General features: G+C 44.9%; 1 protein-coding gene across 13 annotated transcripts; it reads right to left on the bottom strand.

Annotated features, from left to right (window-relative positions):
* Nucleotides 1-6,731: 6,731 nt before the first annotated feature.
* On the bottom strand, nucleotides 6,732-14,129 carry LOC306796575 (heterogeneous nuclear ribonucleoprotein C). 13 transcript variants are annotated; one of them, XM_079295590.1, is made up of 11 exons: nucleotides 14,002-14,115; nucleotides 12,425-12,458; nucleotides 11,907-11,960; nucleotides 10,380-10,429; nucleotides 9,606-9,838; nucleotides 8,873-8,945; nucleotides 8,700-8,747; nucleotides 8,348-8,511; nucleotides 8,128-8,241; nucleotides 7,889-8,025; nucleotides 6,732-7,752 (listed from the first exon to the last, which is right to left on the bottom strand). In XM_079295590.1, exons 3-11 carry the CDS (start codon nucleotides 11,925-11,927, stop codon nucleotides 7,666-7,668), a joined length of 927 nt encoding a protein of 308 aa, XP_079151716.1. In that variant the 5' UTR covers nucleotides 11,928-11,960; nucleotides 12,425-12,458; nucleotides 14,002-14,115; the 3' UTR covers nucleotides 6,732-7,665. The 13 variants fall into 13 exon arrangements, with proteins under 13 accessions (XP_079151716.1, XP_079151713.1, XP_079151714.1 ...); XM_079295587.1 differs by having other exon boundaries at nucleotides 9,606-9,841; XM_079295588.1 differs by lacking the exon at nucleotides 12,425-12,458 and having other exon boundaries at nucleotides 9,606-9,841; nucleotides 14,002-14,129.
* Between the last annotated feature and the right edge of the window lie 368 nt (nucleotides 14,130-14,497).

A 14,497-nucleotide genomic window follows, 5' to 3' on the forward strand; every position in this document is an offset into this window, starting at 1 on the left:
ATTCCTAATGAAGCGGTGATTATAGTTGCATTTAATCCGACTAAGCATTAGAATGCTATTTAAACTATTGGCGTTCCAGATTTTCCAGGCAGCAAACTTCTTTTTTTTGTTTTGCGGAAAATAATCCAGTTTTTGGAGCATTTGGCAGTAAAACTCACTCAAAGTGTTATCCGCGTCATAGTTGGCGGTTCGAGATGTCCCCGGGGCCCGAAATGAACCACCTTACACAATGAGCCTCCAGCCCGGGCCTCTGTCATGCTGCGAATGAGCCAGACATTTGATCCGCCACTCTATGAATTCAGCCCAAATCAACACAAACGGTTCTTCGCTGGATTTAAAAGAAAAAAAAACCCGACTTATTCTAACATGTGCTCAAACTCTTAGAACGAGGTCAGTGGTTGAAAAAGCAACTCTCTGTCTCCTGTCGAAGTGATTCTGTTTCCTTATTACCTCCATGAACATCAGACATGGTGTGTGCGGAGGCATTCGCACACGCTCCAACCGTTGCAGTCACGTATCAGTGGTCATTCCTCATCTTGACCCACCAGCTGTGCCGCCCCCGGATGGATTTTAAAGGCTTCCGGGTGACGTAACCGCCCTTCTACGAATCCATTAGACTAAATATTTTCGTTACATTTAAAAAGCTTACAATTGGCAGCAGCGCTCACAACTTGAATGTCGAGAGATCGAGCAGGATGTGATATGTGTGTGTTCACTGGCACTGCGTGCGATATTATATTCCATCAAAACATGAAATAACCCCGCAAACACAGTTGCACCTGAGTCATCTGACATGATCAGTGTGTATTGTGAGTGTAGCTTTTGCTTTTTTGAATCACAGTTTATATCTCGTTTGGGCTTTTGATACCGCCCACTCGTCCATTATACTCAAGTTCAGCACAGCCTGTGAGGTGTAATCCACTATAGTGCCATTAGAAAGATGAGACCTCGGGGACATGGAGCCATGGGAGGCTCAGCTAGCCGGTCATGTAATCAACCTGCAGGGAAGAAGGATCCGGCACATCTTCAGCATCAGCACAAATCCAGCAGCGGGTGTCTCGAATGAATTCCAAGTTTGAACAATTGCATCAGCTCATTTGCTGCTCAGTCACTCTCATGAGATCCTCTTTGCTCGCGGCTCAGGATTTTTAGAAATACTCAGCTCCAGAGCAATTACTGTTAGTAATTGCTCCTTTTTGCTGCTGTTGTTGCAAACAGCTCGTTGTGAATAAAGTGACTTTGATCTGCCGGCTGGCTGCTCGTCTCTCTTCATCCGCTCTCGATGACTTCAAGACTGACTGGATAATGTGCTGACGCTCCAGTCGGTCACTGGTGATCCCCAGGCTCCTTTTAATCACTGCAGTTGACCCCGTGACCCCATCCGCCCTCCGTATACGTACACACACACACACTCTTTTACCCTCCACAGCCGCCCTCCTGCAGGCAGCATTCCACCAGCGTTAATGCTGATTGAAGGAGAAGAAAATAAGAGTGAAAATAACAACCTTGATGCTGATGATCCAAAGCCAGTCTGGCTTTCTTACCCAAAATGATGACTCTCACTCAATGCATATAACAGCTTACACATGGCCAGGCAATGCGACGTTCTGCAGAAAGGACAGGAATAGATCTGAGGCTCATGAGCGCACCATTTTTTTAATCTTCTCTTTAAGGTAATACAAAATACCTTGAGCTTTGCCAAAGGACACATTCTGAAAGGTTTTTAAAAGTAACAAAAGACAGACTGACATTCTGACTGATTTCATTCCTCTGTAGTTCTTCTGGATGCTGTTCATTGGGTGTCACGCCTTTTCCTCTCATCTCATCTATCCCCACACCCTTCAGCTGTCACTCCCCGACCCTCTAATGAAGACACATGACGGCACGACGAATAAGATGAGGATGCCGTGTGCGCCACATCTCTCACTGTACCGTCTCCCGACTATGTAACACACTCGGTCTTCAAGTCTTCCTTCTGAACTTCATCTGATGCAGAAGAAAACTGAGCAGACTGCACAGAGCAGACTGAGCCTGTTAATACCCTCGCCTCAGCCTTAACACAGACTCTCTCTCTCTCTCACTCACACACACACACAAAAAATGAGTAAAAGTTGCTGCGTCTCCTCGGGGATTATAGTAGTCTACTGTTTCCGCCAATGTCGGCCTCTATAGCAGCTGGAATGCTTGTGCGTGTGTGTGTGTGTGTGTGTGTGTGTGTGTGTGTGTGTGTCTGGGATTTGAGGCAGCTGCAGGAAAAGGGGGGGGGGGGGCTGCAGTGTTGTTTTCCAGTGGGAAACAAGGGGGTGTGTCCCTGCACACGATTGGCCGACTCCAGTGTGTGTGACATCACAACGTCCTACCTGACCTACTTAAAGTGGCCGTGACGTCACCGCCGTCTCTTTCACTCTGCGTCTCTTGTTCTCCTGCGTCCCCTTCCACCCCTCTCTTATACAGCTCCTCTCTCTTTCCACTCACTATTTGTTCATTTATTTCGCATTCATCTTCTGCTTTCCCTTCTTGTTTCTCCCATGATACAGAGGCAAGCACAGGAATCAGAGCTAAACGGGTGAGAGAGGGGAATCTTCAACCGTCGCCAATAACCCAATTTCTACAGATCTATTGATGAATATTGATGTGTTGGGAGGCGGCGCTGGCCCTGACTAAGTGACAAAATGGGATGACATGCTTCCACCATATGGACAGAAAGACTCTGTCCATCTGTCCATATGTCCATTTCTGCAAAAAACTGCAGAAAAATGCTGAAGCTACCCTTTAAAACTGGGCTCTAAGTTTTTCAGACGTGCTTAAGATTTGAAAGAGGAAGACATGTCACTGAACTGTAGGGATGCCCATGTACATGTGGTCATAATATACCATAATATATAATAATCGTGCATGCAGCTGAGAACAACAACCTGCGTGTTTAAACAACAATTTGGACAAATTCCGCAGCGTAGGACTCTTCATCTGCAGTTCGTGGGCAATGATTACTTCTGAAACGTGACTTTCTGTGAAAGCGGCACAAATGGCTTCGGTGAAACGAGCCTCTGGGTCTTTTAAATGCTGTCGAAACAGTAATTGTGTTGAGTAACTCTATTTAATCAGGCAATAAAGATCTGTTTTTCAAAGGGAGGCCAAGGAACCAAAAAACAATTCCAGGCAGACAGCCAGCATAGTCCTCTGGAGGTATTTGTGCTGTATATCAGTGACAACACTTAAATAAGAGAGAAGGCACTGAGGTAGATGGAAAGCTTATCTTTACAGATGATAATGTAATCAAGGCATCCAATAAAAACAATGGAATTTCAAAGTGGAATCGAATTTCTCATTTAACGCTCAGCAGAACAAAAAAAGCTAATAAGCCCATTATTTTAAACGTTAACTGTTCCTTTAACTGCTTCACTTTTGAATGCAGGATTTGCAGTTGCCATTCAGTATTTTCTCATGATGATGATATTGCTACTCACACCTCTGAAAGTTGTTTTTCGGCAATTATTTCAACAATTCCTCCTCTCATCCTCCACCTCTTCTTCTTTGTGTTCGGTGGAAAACCCTCTTCCTCACTCATTTATATTCACACCAGCACAGCACTGTTCAAACACACACACACACACACACACACACACACACACACACACACACACACACACACACACACACACACACACACACACACACACACACACACACACACACACACACACACACACACACATTGTTACAGTTAGGCTCTTCTTTGTACGATGAAATGAAGTGCAACCAAGTGCAGCCACACACAGGAGCAACCGAGGAAGAGGAACTTTTCTTTCATCACAAACATGCTGGCCTGGGGGCTGGGGGGGGGGGGGGGGGGCACAGCTCTCACATACGGCACGCACCGCCGAACAAAAAGAAGAAGAGGAAAAAGCAACAGGGGTGCTTTTCTTCTTCTGTGCAGCCAAAACTGTCAGAACGTGGCTCCTTTGCTGGGACGATTCGACAATTATGTTGCAAATCAGCAGAAAGTTAATCAGCAACATGTTGTGAAAGTAACTGATTGATTGTTGCAAAAATGCCAAAAACACTTTCGATCTCAAATGTGGGGATTTGCTTCTTTTCATTTGTTTTTTTCACATTGTTATGAATTAAATACCTCATGGGTTTTGTAAATTGTCATGGGCTGTTTTGGTATTTGGTATTATAGAGTACATAATAAAAGGGGTCATCACTCAGATAAGTACTATTTACAGTCGGTTTAAACTTGAGCGAAAGACAGAGAAACACCTGAAATAAAAACACCTCCAAACCCCCCAAAACAAGTTATGATGAGGACCGATAGCTTTCCTGTGTCAACAGTCGGTGTATCAGTAATTAACAGAGAGAAAGGAACAGGAATAAGGTGCAAATTCATTTAACAGGTTCATTTCCGTCTTGCTATTTTTGTATCTTTCACACTGGCATCCACACACGCACACACACACACACACACCTGTACAGTTGGCTGTTGTGTTTGACTGATATGCACCTGCTTTTAAGACCAGCTTTTCTCCGTTCAACTCGTAGACTTCGTCAAATGACATCTATGAGTCTCTTTCATTGTGCTTTTGCTTCACAATGCTGCTGCCCCCCCCTCCCCTCCCTGCTTCTCGACCCCTCTGCAGCCCTGTAGTGCTCTTCCCTTTTATCTCCCTCCTCCTCCTCCTCTCTTTCACACCCTTCTCATCCCTCGCTCTCTTCCTCCTCTCACTCGGTCTCGGCCGTGACCTCTTCTATCGCCCCCTCCGTCCTCCGCCTCAGTCGCATCATTGGCGTCTGCTCGCTCTCAGCTTGACGTGTTTGGATGGTCACAGGCTGAGCTTCAGAGTTACGACGGCACCAGAGTCACCGTCTTCAGAGTGACTCGTCGCACTAAAGGGCTTCTGCACAACTTTAACACGCTGACTGTGTTACGTGGACAAGAACAAAGTGCACCACGCAATGAAGGAAAGCAAGTGTTGTGATGATAACGTGGCCTTAGCTTGCAGAAGAAAAGAAGTCACCTTGAGTTGAGAGGAGCTTGTTTTTGTTGCCATCTGCAGCCATTGTTTCAACATCTCTTGATGACTTGACTTGGATGATTTGATCATGTAGGCAGGGTCTGTTTTACCTCGAAAGACAATATGTTAAATGTTCTATTCTCATTCTAATATGTGAACTAGACCCATAAAAAAAACATGTTTAAGATGACTTCTGGATGTCTGCAAAACACCAAATCAATACGTACCGGATTCATTTATGATTAAAGAGATAATTTGACATTTTGGCAAATTCCCTTATTCGTTTTCTTGCAGGGAGTTGAATGAGAGGATTTGATGCCTGTGTGGTAAATATGGAGCTGACTGCAAGCAGTCGGTTAGCTTAGCTTAGCTTAGCACAAAGGGTTGAAACTGTGGGTTAACAGCTAGCCCAGCTCTGTCCAACGGGTAACATAGCGCACCTACCAACCGTTGTGCTAAGCTAAGCTAGCCGACCGGAGTGACAAAAAGCTTTTTTGTTCTTAACGGCACGGCTCACACTGTATATTCAGAACAGTGACCATGTGTCAGTCGGTGACTCAGCCATGATGAAAAACGCTCTCATAATGAACCTCTAGACATGTTTAGACATCAGTAAAGTTATTGGTCACATGTGTAGCCAATAACATCATCAATGGTTTGGCTACGGAGCCCGCATGCACACAGACGGCTCAGCTGGCAAAAGCTAAATGGAATGCAGCCATTATTAATGCCATTAAAGCCGTGTCCGGCCATGGTCCAGGTTGGCACCTGCTGTTTTGCTGCAGAGTGATTTTGACCTGTACACACTTTTTGGTAACTCCTTATGGAAACATAGAAATATTGCATGTAGTAGTTCTTAAAAGTGATGGTTCACACGTTCACATAACGTGTGCTGAACCACCATTGCTTATAAGAGGTCAACTTTAACTGTTGCACCATTTCCACAAAATCCTCTCCGCTCGTCTCTCCATCCGTCAGCTGCTCCCACCATCTGTCTCCAGCCTTCTGTGGCTGGTTGGTCCACCCCTCCATCATCCATACTCCCATCATCCAGCCCCCTCTGCCGGTCTGCTGTTCCCCTTGTTAATCACAGTTCACCCTGAAGACTGACGTTCATTGATGATCCCTTCTTTCCTGCCAGCTCTCTGGAACGACGCTATTTGCGTCAAAAGTCAGACTCCTTTTATTACCAGTCCAACCTGAACACAGACGCGATACACACATTTTCATAATCTGTGCGACTTACCCTCTAAACGGGGCGTCCTCGTCTCCGATGTCCATCGCGGAAAAAAACGATAAATTCGCTTAGAAATCGGAGAAAAAAAACGACGCCCCTGAAACTCCAGAACTTTGTTTTCTTCAGTGTCAACGTTACCCGATGAAGTGTGTCTGTAAATGCACGCGTACATTCAAAACATGACGTGCTAATAACTTATTCGGCATACTTTCAATTTGGCGCTAAATTGCCAAAATGTAAATAAATCTCGGCAACTAACAAGTGTCGTGGTCCACAGCTAATAAACGGACTCCACGATACTTCCTGTTTACACCTCCCAAAGCACACACATATTAATCTCACTCTATTGCACATCTCATCATTTCCTTTTTCTATCCACCGCTTTTAAAAGCCCCACATGCAAACGACCCACAGCCTCGCACTGCACCTGAATGCACCACCCGTGTGGATTTTTTTTGTTTACTGAAAGCTCGGACAGGTTCCAACTTGGAAAACACGTTTATTCACTTTCACCAGTGCAGTTGAATGACAACAAAACAAAAACAAATAGGTAATCAACAGAAACAGAGAAACATGGAGTAGCCACTGCATTACAGAAGTCAGCAACAAACTCAACTATTTTCAGAGCAAAGGAGATTTTGGTCTGAGCATTTCGGCGCGGTCAGAGGTTTTGTGCATGCTCGTGTTGTCCCACGAAGGGGAACGGAGATGCTTGCTGTGTGTTGTGTGGCCAGCTGTTAATGATCCACTGCCACCTGCTGGTTAGGAGGCAGCTGTACAGCAGCTGGATCAGGAATACATGTAAATACATCTTCAAGGCCGGACTCTAGTGTCTGGTATTTTGTCTCAAGCCTGACCTAAAATTCTAACCGCAGCATATTCTTATTCTGCTTTTGTCTCAATCTCAGCTACTACCTGCTGGTGAGTCAACAAAAACAAAAACAAAAACGTTTTCTCTCTCAGTTTGTTTGTGTTGGAGTGGCGTATCGCCCCGAGTTCAAACATAAACATGTTATACAATGTTTCATGGATCCTCCATTGAACTTGCATTTTGTCGAAATGTAACAAATCAGAGTTTGCTTTTATCCAAAGAGCAGAAATATCTATAAAAAGTCAAATATAATACGTCAAATATAATACGTCAGAACACAAAGTAAGAAACAAATCGAATCACCAACTTAAAGGAACATTGGAAAATCCAGAAACAACTACTTGACATGTTCTTGAAGTGTGTGAGGAAGCGATATCTTCATTACGCTGTATATGCTGTAAATGTCCGGTTAATTCAGCAGATGTGAGCACATAAACACCGTGTACAGGTCTGGTGTGGAGACGCAGTCATACACAGTTTGTGTACGCTGTGTGTGTGTGTGTGTGTGCGCGTGTGTGTGCGCGTGTCTGCCTGTGGGATGCTTAGGAGTCGTCTCCGTTGGCGCTATCTCCGTCGTCTTCTCCTTCCTCGTGCTCCTCATCGTCATCCTCTCTCCCTCTGCTCTTCATCTGCACAGGGGGCGAGAAACAACACTTTATTCATCTCGTGAGCTCTTCGCTCTCGCCCCGTTTTCCTTCCTTCCCTCCCTCCCTCCCTCCCTCCCTCCCTCCTCCTCCTCCTCCTCCTCCTCCTCCTCCTCCTCACCTCGTCGTCATCCTCCAGCAGATCTCCCTCGTCGTCCGAGTCGATCATGCCCCGTTTCAGGCCGTCACATTTCTTGCTGGAGGTGGAGGAGTGGAGGGGGGACACCTCACCTGGTTCTGGTTTGCAGCCCTTCATATCTGGGTAAATTGGGGGGGGGGAAATGTGATAAATAAAAGCAAGACGAAATATCTGCATCTCTGTCTTTCACGCCGGTATGAACTTTATTGTCATCAGCCCACCTGACTTCTTGCTGTGGTCCTTCTCCATGCGCTCCAGGCTCTCCAGCAGGTAGTCCACCTTGTGTTTGATCTGCGTGAGCTCCCTCTTGATGGTCTGCAGGTCGTCCGCCTTCACTGTGCGGGGGGGGGGGGGGGGGGGGGGGGGGGGGAGCAGTAGAGAAGTCATTACGGCGCTGACGCGGCGGAGCGGCTTCACGGGGAGCGGCGGACGGAAACGTACTGGTGCGGGAGGTCCTCTGGCTCGTCTTGGAGGACGAGGAGAAGCTGGTTTTGGTTCGTCGGCTCCCTCCTCCGCTCACACTGACCCTCGGCCGCTTCGAGGGGATGACGGCGCGGGACAGGGGGGGAGGGGGGGGAGGCGCGCGGGACTGGTAGGAGTACATCCTGACATGCGACAAAAAGTGATTTTTTTTTTTAAGATTATTGTTACAAAAAGCTATTTGACTTGAATTCAAACAGGGCATTACTGAACAACTGAGGTTGACCCAAACTATAAATGAAGGCGCTACAGATCCTGCATTTTGGACAGAAAGGACGTCAGCAATTATCCTTCAACAGCACACAGAACTTACCGATCATAGTAGTCTCTCTGGAAGTCATAGTCCAATTCAACAGAGGAACTGTGGAGAGAGCAGAGACGGAACATTAACCACAGCACTTATCTTAGACCTGAAGTAATACGCTCGGACTTTGTGCGGTCAGGGGTTCCTGGATTTGTTGCGCACGCACACACACACACACGCACCTGTACATATCTCCGGCGGAGCGCTTCACTGTCTTCGATCGGTGAGGTTTGGGCTCGCCTGCCAGGTTGATGTCTGCGGGAGCAAAAACACACGAGTCGAGGAGGAGGCGGAGCTACGAGTAGCCAGCAGGAAAACCAAGGTGTGACATTGCAATTAACACATTTTCATTTGATTTTGAAGGAACAATGCAGGCTTTAACCCTAACCAGCTGGTATTCGCAAATAAATACTCACATTTATTTGACCGGACAGCTCAGACAATTTAGATTTTAAATAGTTTGTCTTTCGTGATATGAGAGATGTTGATGTTGTTAAATATCGCTTGTGTAAAATCAGACAGCAGACATTTTGAAAAAGCGCAGGTGTTACTAATCACAGTAACGATGGCTCTGTTCCATTTCAAGTGATCCAGAGGCCGACAGTGAGGCAGCATGCACCAAACCAGGAGCCTGAAATCAAACATGTGCTTTTTTCTTTTGTTCCCCCACAAGTCAAAATGTCTGCTTCCTTCCAGCGTTGCTTCTAAATCGCTGGTTTTACAGCACTAGAGGGCAGCACAGCGGCTCAGCTTGAGTGAATACATGTTCATGTGTGTGCGCCCTGCCACAGATTCATGGCCTGTTCGTGGGCTTTTCTTGTGCATGCTGGGACGGGCTCCGGTGAAAATAAATGGTCGGCTTGGTCAGAAAATAGCAGTCCTCTTCTGACTTTGCACCCCCCTCCTCTACCTCACCTAGCACCTGCCCCACGATCATGCGGCCGTCCTCGCTGACCACGGCGTTGCGGGCGTTCCTCTCGTTGGCGTACTGCACGAAGGCGTAGCCCTTGTGGACGGAGCAGCCCACGATCTTGCCGTACTTGGCGAAGATGGCCTCCACGTCGCCCTTCGTCACCAGCAGGGTGTTGAGGTTGCCGATGAAGACGCGGGAGTTGAGGGAGCGCGGGTCAGTCTTGTTGGTCACGTTACTGCTGGCCATCGGGCTGACCGTCAAGACAGGGGGGGCGGGGGAGGGGGGGGAGAGAAAAAAGGAAAGGTAGCAGATGTGAGATTTGGTTTTCGTGATTTCTTGCGCTGGAACTTGGAGATTATCTCTGCACTGCCGTCAACATGTTGCAGAGATAACGTTAAGAAAAAACTGGCTTTAAGTGGGTGAAAGACTGCAGCTGTTAAATATATATTATATATATATATTAGATTTATTAGTCTAGAAAACGTCCATCACAAACTTTGCAGAGCTTCATTTCCTGTCTATATCAAGTCATCAATGAATTGACCGATCATTTCAGCACTTGTGACACATGACATGCTCATTTACTGGCAGTAACACATGGAACCCACATGGTCCAGTCTTTATATTAACAAAAGAAAAAGCATCGCAGTCTTTGGTGAACAGGACATTTCAAGGTGCTACTTGCTAGCTGAGTACAGTACAGGCGCATCTCACGCACACTATGGACACTATGGTGTGTTTTGTTCCCAAAGGGTCAAGAAGCAGCCAGCACTCACTCCATTGTGTCTGCACTCAGGTCGATGGAGGTCTGCCTGCCTGTCTGAGTCTGTTGGAGAGAAGAGGGTTGTCGAGGAACTATGAGAGATTGGGAGACATCTACAAAAAAAAAAAAAAAAGTTTTTCTTGTTTTTGGCAAACCCAAGAAGTGCTAAAAGGGAAGAGGGCTGGTAGATTATTTTTTTAAATGGAGGCAGCCATAAAAAGAAAAAACCTGTGGGATAAATGGTTGTTATGACAAAACAGGATGCATTTTTGAAACGGGCAACTTCCTCGTTCTACAGATTGTGTTGAACATAAACACTCTCCAGTCTCCCTGCAGTAAAAACACCACCGCTCTGAAGCTGATAACAACGCATTATATTTGTGTAGCGCTTTAAAAAAAGATACATTTTAATCCTGATTCAACACGGATGTGAGATTTGTGCCACATAACAAAATCGATATTTATAGCTTTAAATGAACGCCACCACTAGTATTTAACAATGTCAAATACGACAGAGCTGCAGCCTTCGTCAGCGCGTTTACATGGACAGGCTTGTATGATGTTTGTTTATATATATATATCAGTGTAAACACCAGACTGTGGGGAGCACAGAGGAGACGGTTTCCTCCAGAGCCAAAGTTGAATGACCCCTTGACTTTATTTGACTGAGTTCTAGTGAGGTTCTACTGGAGGACAAACCAGACACATGAATCTCCCCACGTGGCCTTTATTCATCAATATCAATCATTAGATTCAAGGTCCGGGTCCTTCCTCCAGATCAATTGACTTTGTTCAATAAAGCTACGACGACATGAAAGACGGCCATCGAACATCCTCAGAATATAAACGCTGGCGTTACTCGCTGACCTCTTGTTTTGTTGAGGGAGGGAGACATTTATTGGGAGAATTTTATGTTTACATTTGAAACAAGGCCACAGCTTGATAACCTCAATAAACGGAGTACAAGCTTCACAGAGGTGGTGTTTATTGCAGCGCCATCATGTTGGATTGCAATTCATTGTCAACTCCTTTCATTCCAAAATTAAATATCTTGACTGCCTTCAAATGTGTACAGTGGCTCCTCGTGTCTAAGAGTCCATTCACAGCACATGGCACGATATTTACATTCATGACGGCAATAACTCAGCCTCATCTGGGCTTCATTGTGTGAGCGGAGACTTCCACGGCTGTGGTGGTGTCCACTGGAAGTCTTAACTGCCATTTATGTGAATGTTGGTGCTTTGACTGTGAGAGACGCTGCGGCGCCGAGACAAGACGACAGGAAGCAGCTTGTAAACACGTGCATGGAGCGGTGTGCATGTGCTTTATAGATTTTGAATAAAGGCAATGACGAGTAGGAACGTGATCTTAACTTTTAGGAAGGTGTTTAAAAGCTCAGTGTCACTGATGATCGTGAGAAATGAAACCTCAAACTGAGCATTTAAGAAAAAGATCCTTAAATCAAATACAATCATTACAGGAGAGGTTAGTACTGCATGGTATTCAGTAGGCATGCTTATTTGAATGGGTTCAAACTTACTTTCGGTGATAATGGTGACATTATTGTTATTATCAAGAGCAGGTATCTGTTTTTCTGTGTGGGGGTAATAGACCAGATTTGACTCCATCAAATGACATGCACTCAAAAGACAAAACAAAAACACAATTACAAAGCAAAGGCAGCAGTTATTTTAGCCTTTGTCAGCGCCAGTACTTAATCCTTAAGGCCTGGGTGGACGGAGTGTTATTCAGCATTAGCTACGGGTCTCTCATAATCAACATTATGCATTGGGTTATCATCAACTGGGAACATGTGGGAGAAGCTCATGTAAGGGCCGCTAGTGTCAACATGGAGCAGCTGATATTCTACTTTCACAGCACAAAAAAAAAGAAAAAAACACTACATGCTATTTTGCTCTAGGAAAATCCAAAAGGGGGGAAATGGGCGGAGTCACAGAGGGGTGGAAATAAGTGGATTAAAAAAAAAAAAGGAAAAAAAAGATGCAAAAGTTGAGGTGAAAAATAAACAAAAAAAAAAAAAGGTTGAGACCAACTTACGATTTGCCGCCGTTCAAAAAAGTGGCTTCAAAAACTAAACAGGGGGGAAACAAAAACGGAATATTAGAAAAGAGGCCATTGTAAAAAAATGAGCTGTTTTCACAAATATGGAGGAAAAATAAGTATTTAAAAAAAAAAGACATAATAATGCCCTCAATGACATCTCGCTTAAGAATAAATAAAACCAAATAACTCAAAATCACACTCTAATCTACTCATTTAAATTTAAAGACATGTCACACCTTTATCCTCAGTTCTGTCATTATGGACAGAATATGAACATTTTGCAGAAATATTATGATTTAGGGTGGAATTTCTTTTCTTCCAATTATTGAAAAATTAGTAATTATCCAACAAATAACTAATTAATGTGTATCACAATCTTATACTATTCTAATCGTATAGGATTCTCTCTTCTTCTAACCAAACCAGTAATGATCTGGTCTAGCAGGTGAACACCAACTCTATCTGAGCATCGCTTGTCCCAAGAAACTCAAAAGATCATGCAAATAAATAGTGAATGGATTCAAAAAAAGTAGATTAAAAAACAACAGGACCCCTGGAGGGCCTCACGCTCAAGGACGCTTCCAGAGGACACACTTGGGGCCAATGGGTGGGGGGGGGGGGTGGGGGGGTGGGGGGGGACTGGGATCCTGCAGTTTTTTTCAGAGGGGGGAGGGGGCATTAACAACTGCAAGTCTACCCTGATTCCCCCACAATAAGCCTCATATATGTAAACAACTGCTCCGCCATGAAGCCATAACGTGATAGCTCACGAGCAGAGGGATTTAAAGGTGCAGGCCCCTCTGGAGGCCTCGCGCCACAGCTCAGTACAAACTGCAGAATGAATGAGGGTTTCTAAATATGCACATTAACTTTAAAAACATGATAGCAGAATTACCAAAAAAAAAATTGCACCAAAATCTGTCACACCAATGCTACACAGCAGTGCCAGGTGTTAATGTTCCTTTAAAGAAAAACAAAGACGCCCCACTCGTCATTGCGATGCGAGGAAGAAGAAAAAACACATCTTGCCTGTAAAAATTACATCACTCCTGAAAGATTTGCTGCAGAAAACACACCAAAAATCACAAAGGAAACGTCGTAGGAGTCAATTTTAAACGACTGCACATCACGTTACAGGTGGAGGCAAAACACGAGACGAGATATAAAAAAAAACCTCCAGAAAAAAGGGCGACAGGAAAAGACTGGAACCATCTTCCATCTTTCTTTTTCCTCGAAAATACGACCACAAACCAGATAAACAACCAGGTCAACACAGCAGCCACGAGAGGAAAAAACGGCAGTTCTTTCTTAAATGTTTCATTCGAAAAACCAAAAAAAAAAAAGATCTTGTTGCGGAAGCTTACTTCACACTAGTTTCTGCGCAGCTCAATATGCAAACACAAAATGTACGCCAACCTAAATAAAGCGCAACACAGTCTCAGGAATACCAGGAAAAAAAATGCATTAAAAATGAAAACCAAAAAAAAAAAAAGTCCCAAAGAGGTTTCAAAGTCGAAAAAAATATATAAAAATATAGGGGGGGAAAAAATCTCTCGGTTAAAAATACTCACCAGGAGCTTAACACTAAAAATGAGTAAAAGTCAGCGCTGTTTTTACTTGAGTAGGTAAAGATCCCGTTAACGGCTCTGCAGGCTGATTGTATCACCTTGAAACAGTCAGACACGAAATGGCGTCGTCTCTAAGCACGCACAACAGAAGGAGGGTGACGCGCACCGCTGCGTCACGGCTCCTGATTGGATACTCGAAGCCGCCCCTGTGTGGCTGTACTCCTCACGGAGTGGCAGATGCGCGTGTCAGTCCGGCTCACGGATGACGACACACGCCAGGCTATTGTACACCATTGGTTTGAATAACACTCTTATGATGCGTCAGTTTAAGCTCTGCCCACAGCTACGTCAGGCCCTCGCGCTACACTAGTTTACCATTATTTCTCAGATTTAAAAAGTTGATATCTGATATGTCTATAATGCTTTATTGTTTTGCAACATAGACTGTATGTTTTTGCACACATAAGGATGACAGAGAGCAAGATGTCACGGGACACGG

This window comes from Melanostigma gelatinosum (assembly GCF_949748355.1).
Source record: "Melanostigma gelatinosum genome assembly, chromosome: 23".
Taxonomy (NCBI): Eukaryota; Metazoa; Chordata; class Actinopteri; order Perciformes; family Zoarcidae; genus Melanostigma; species Melanostigma gelatinosum.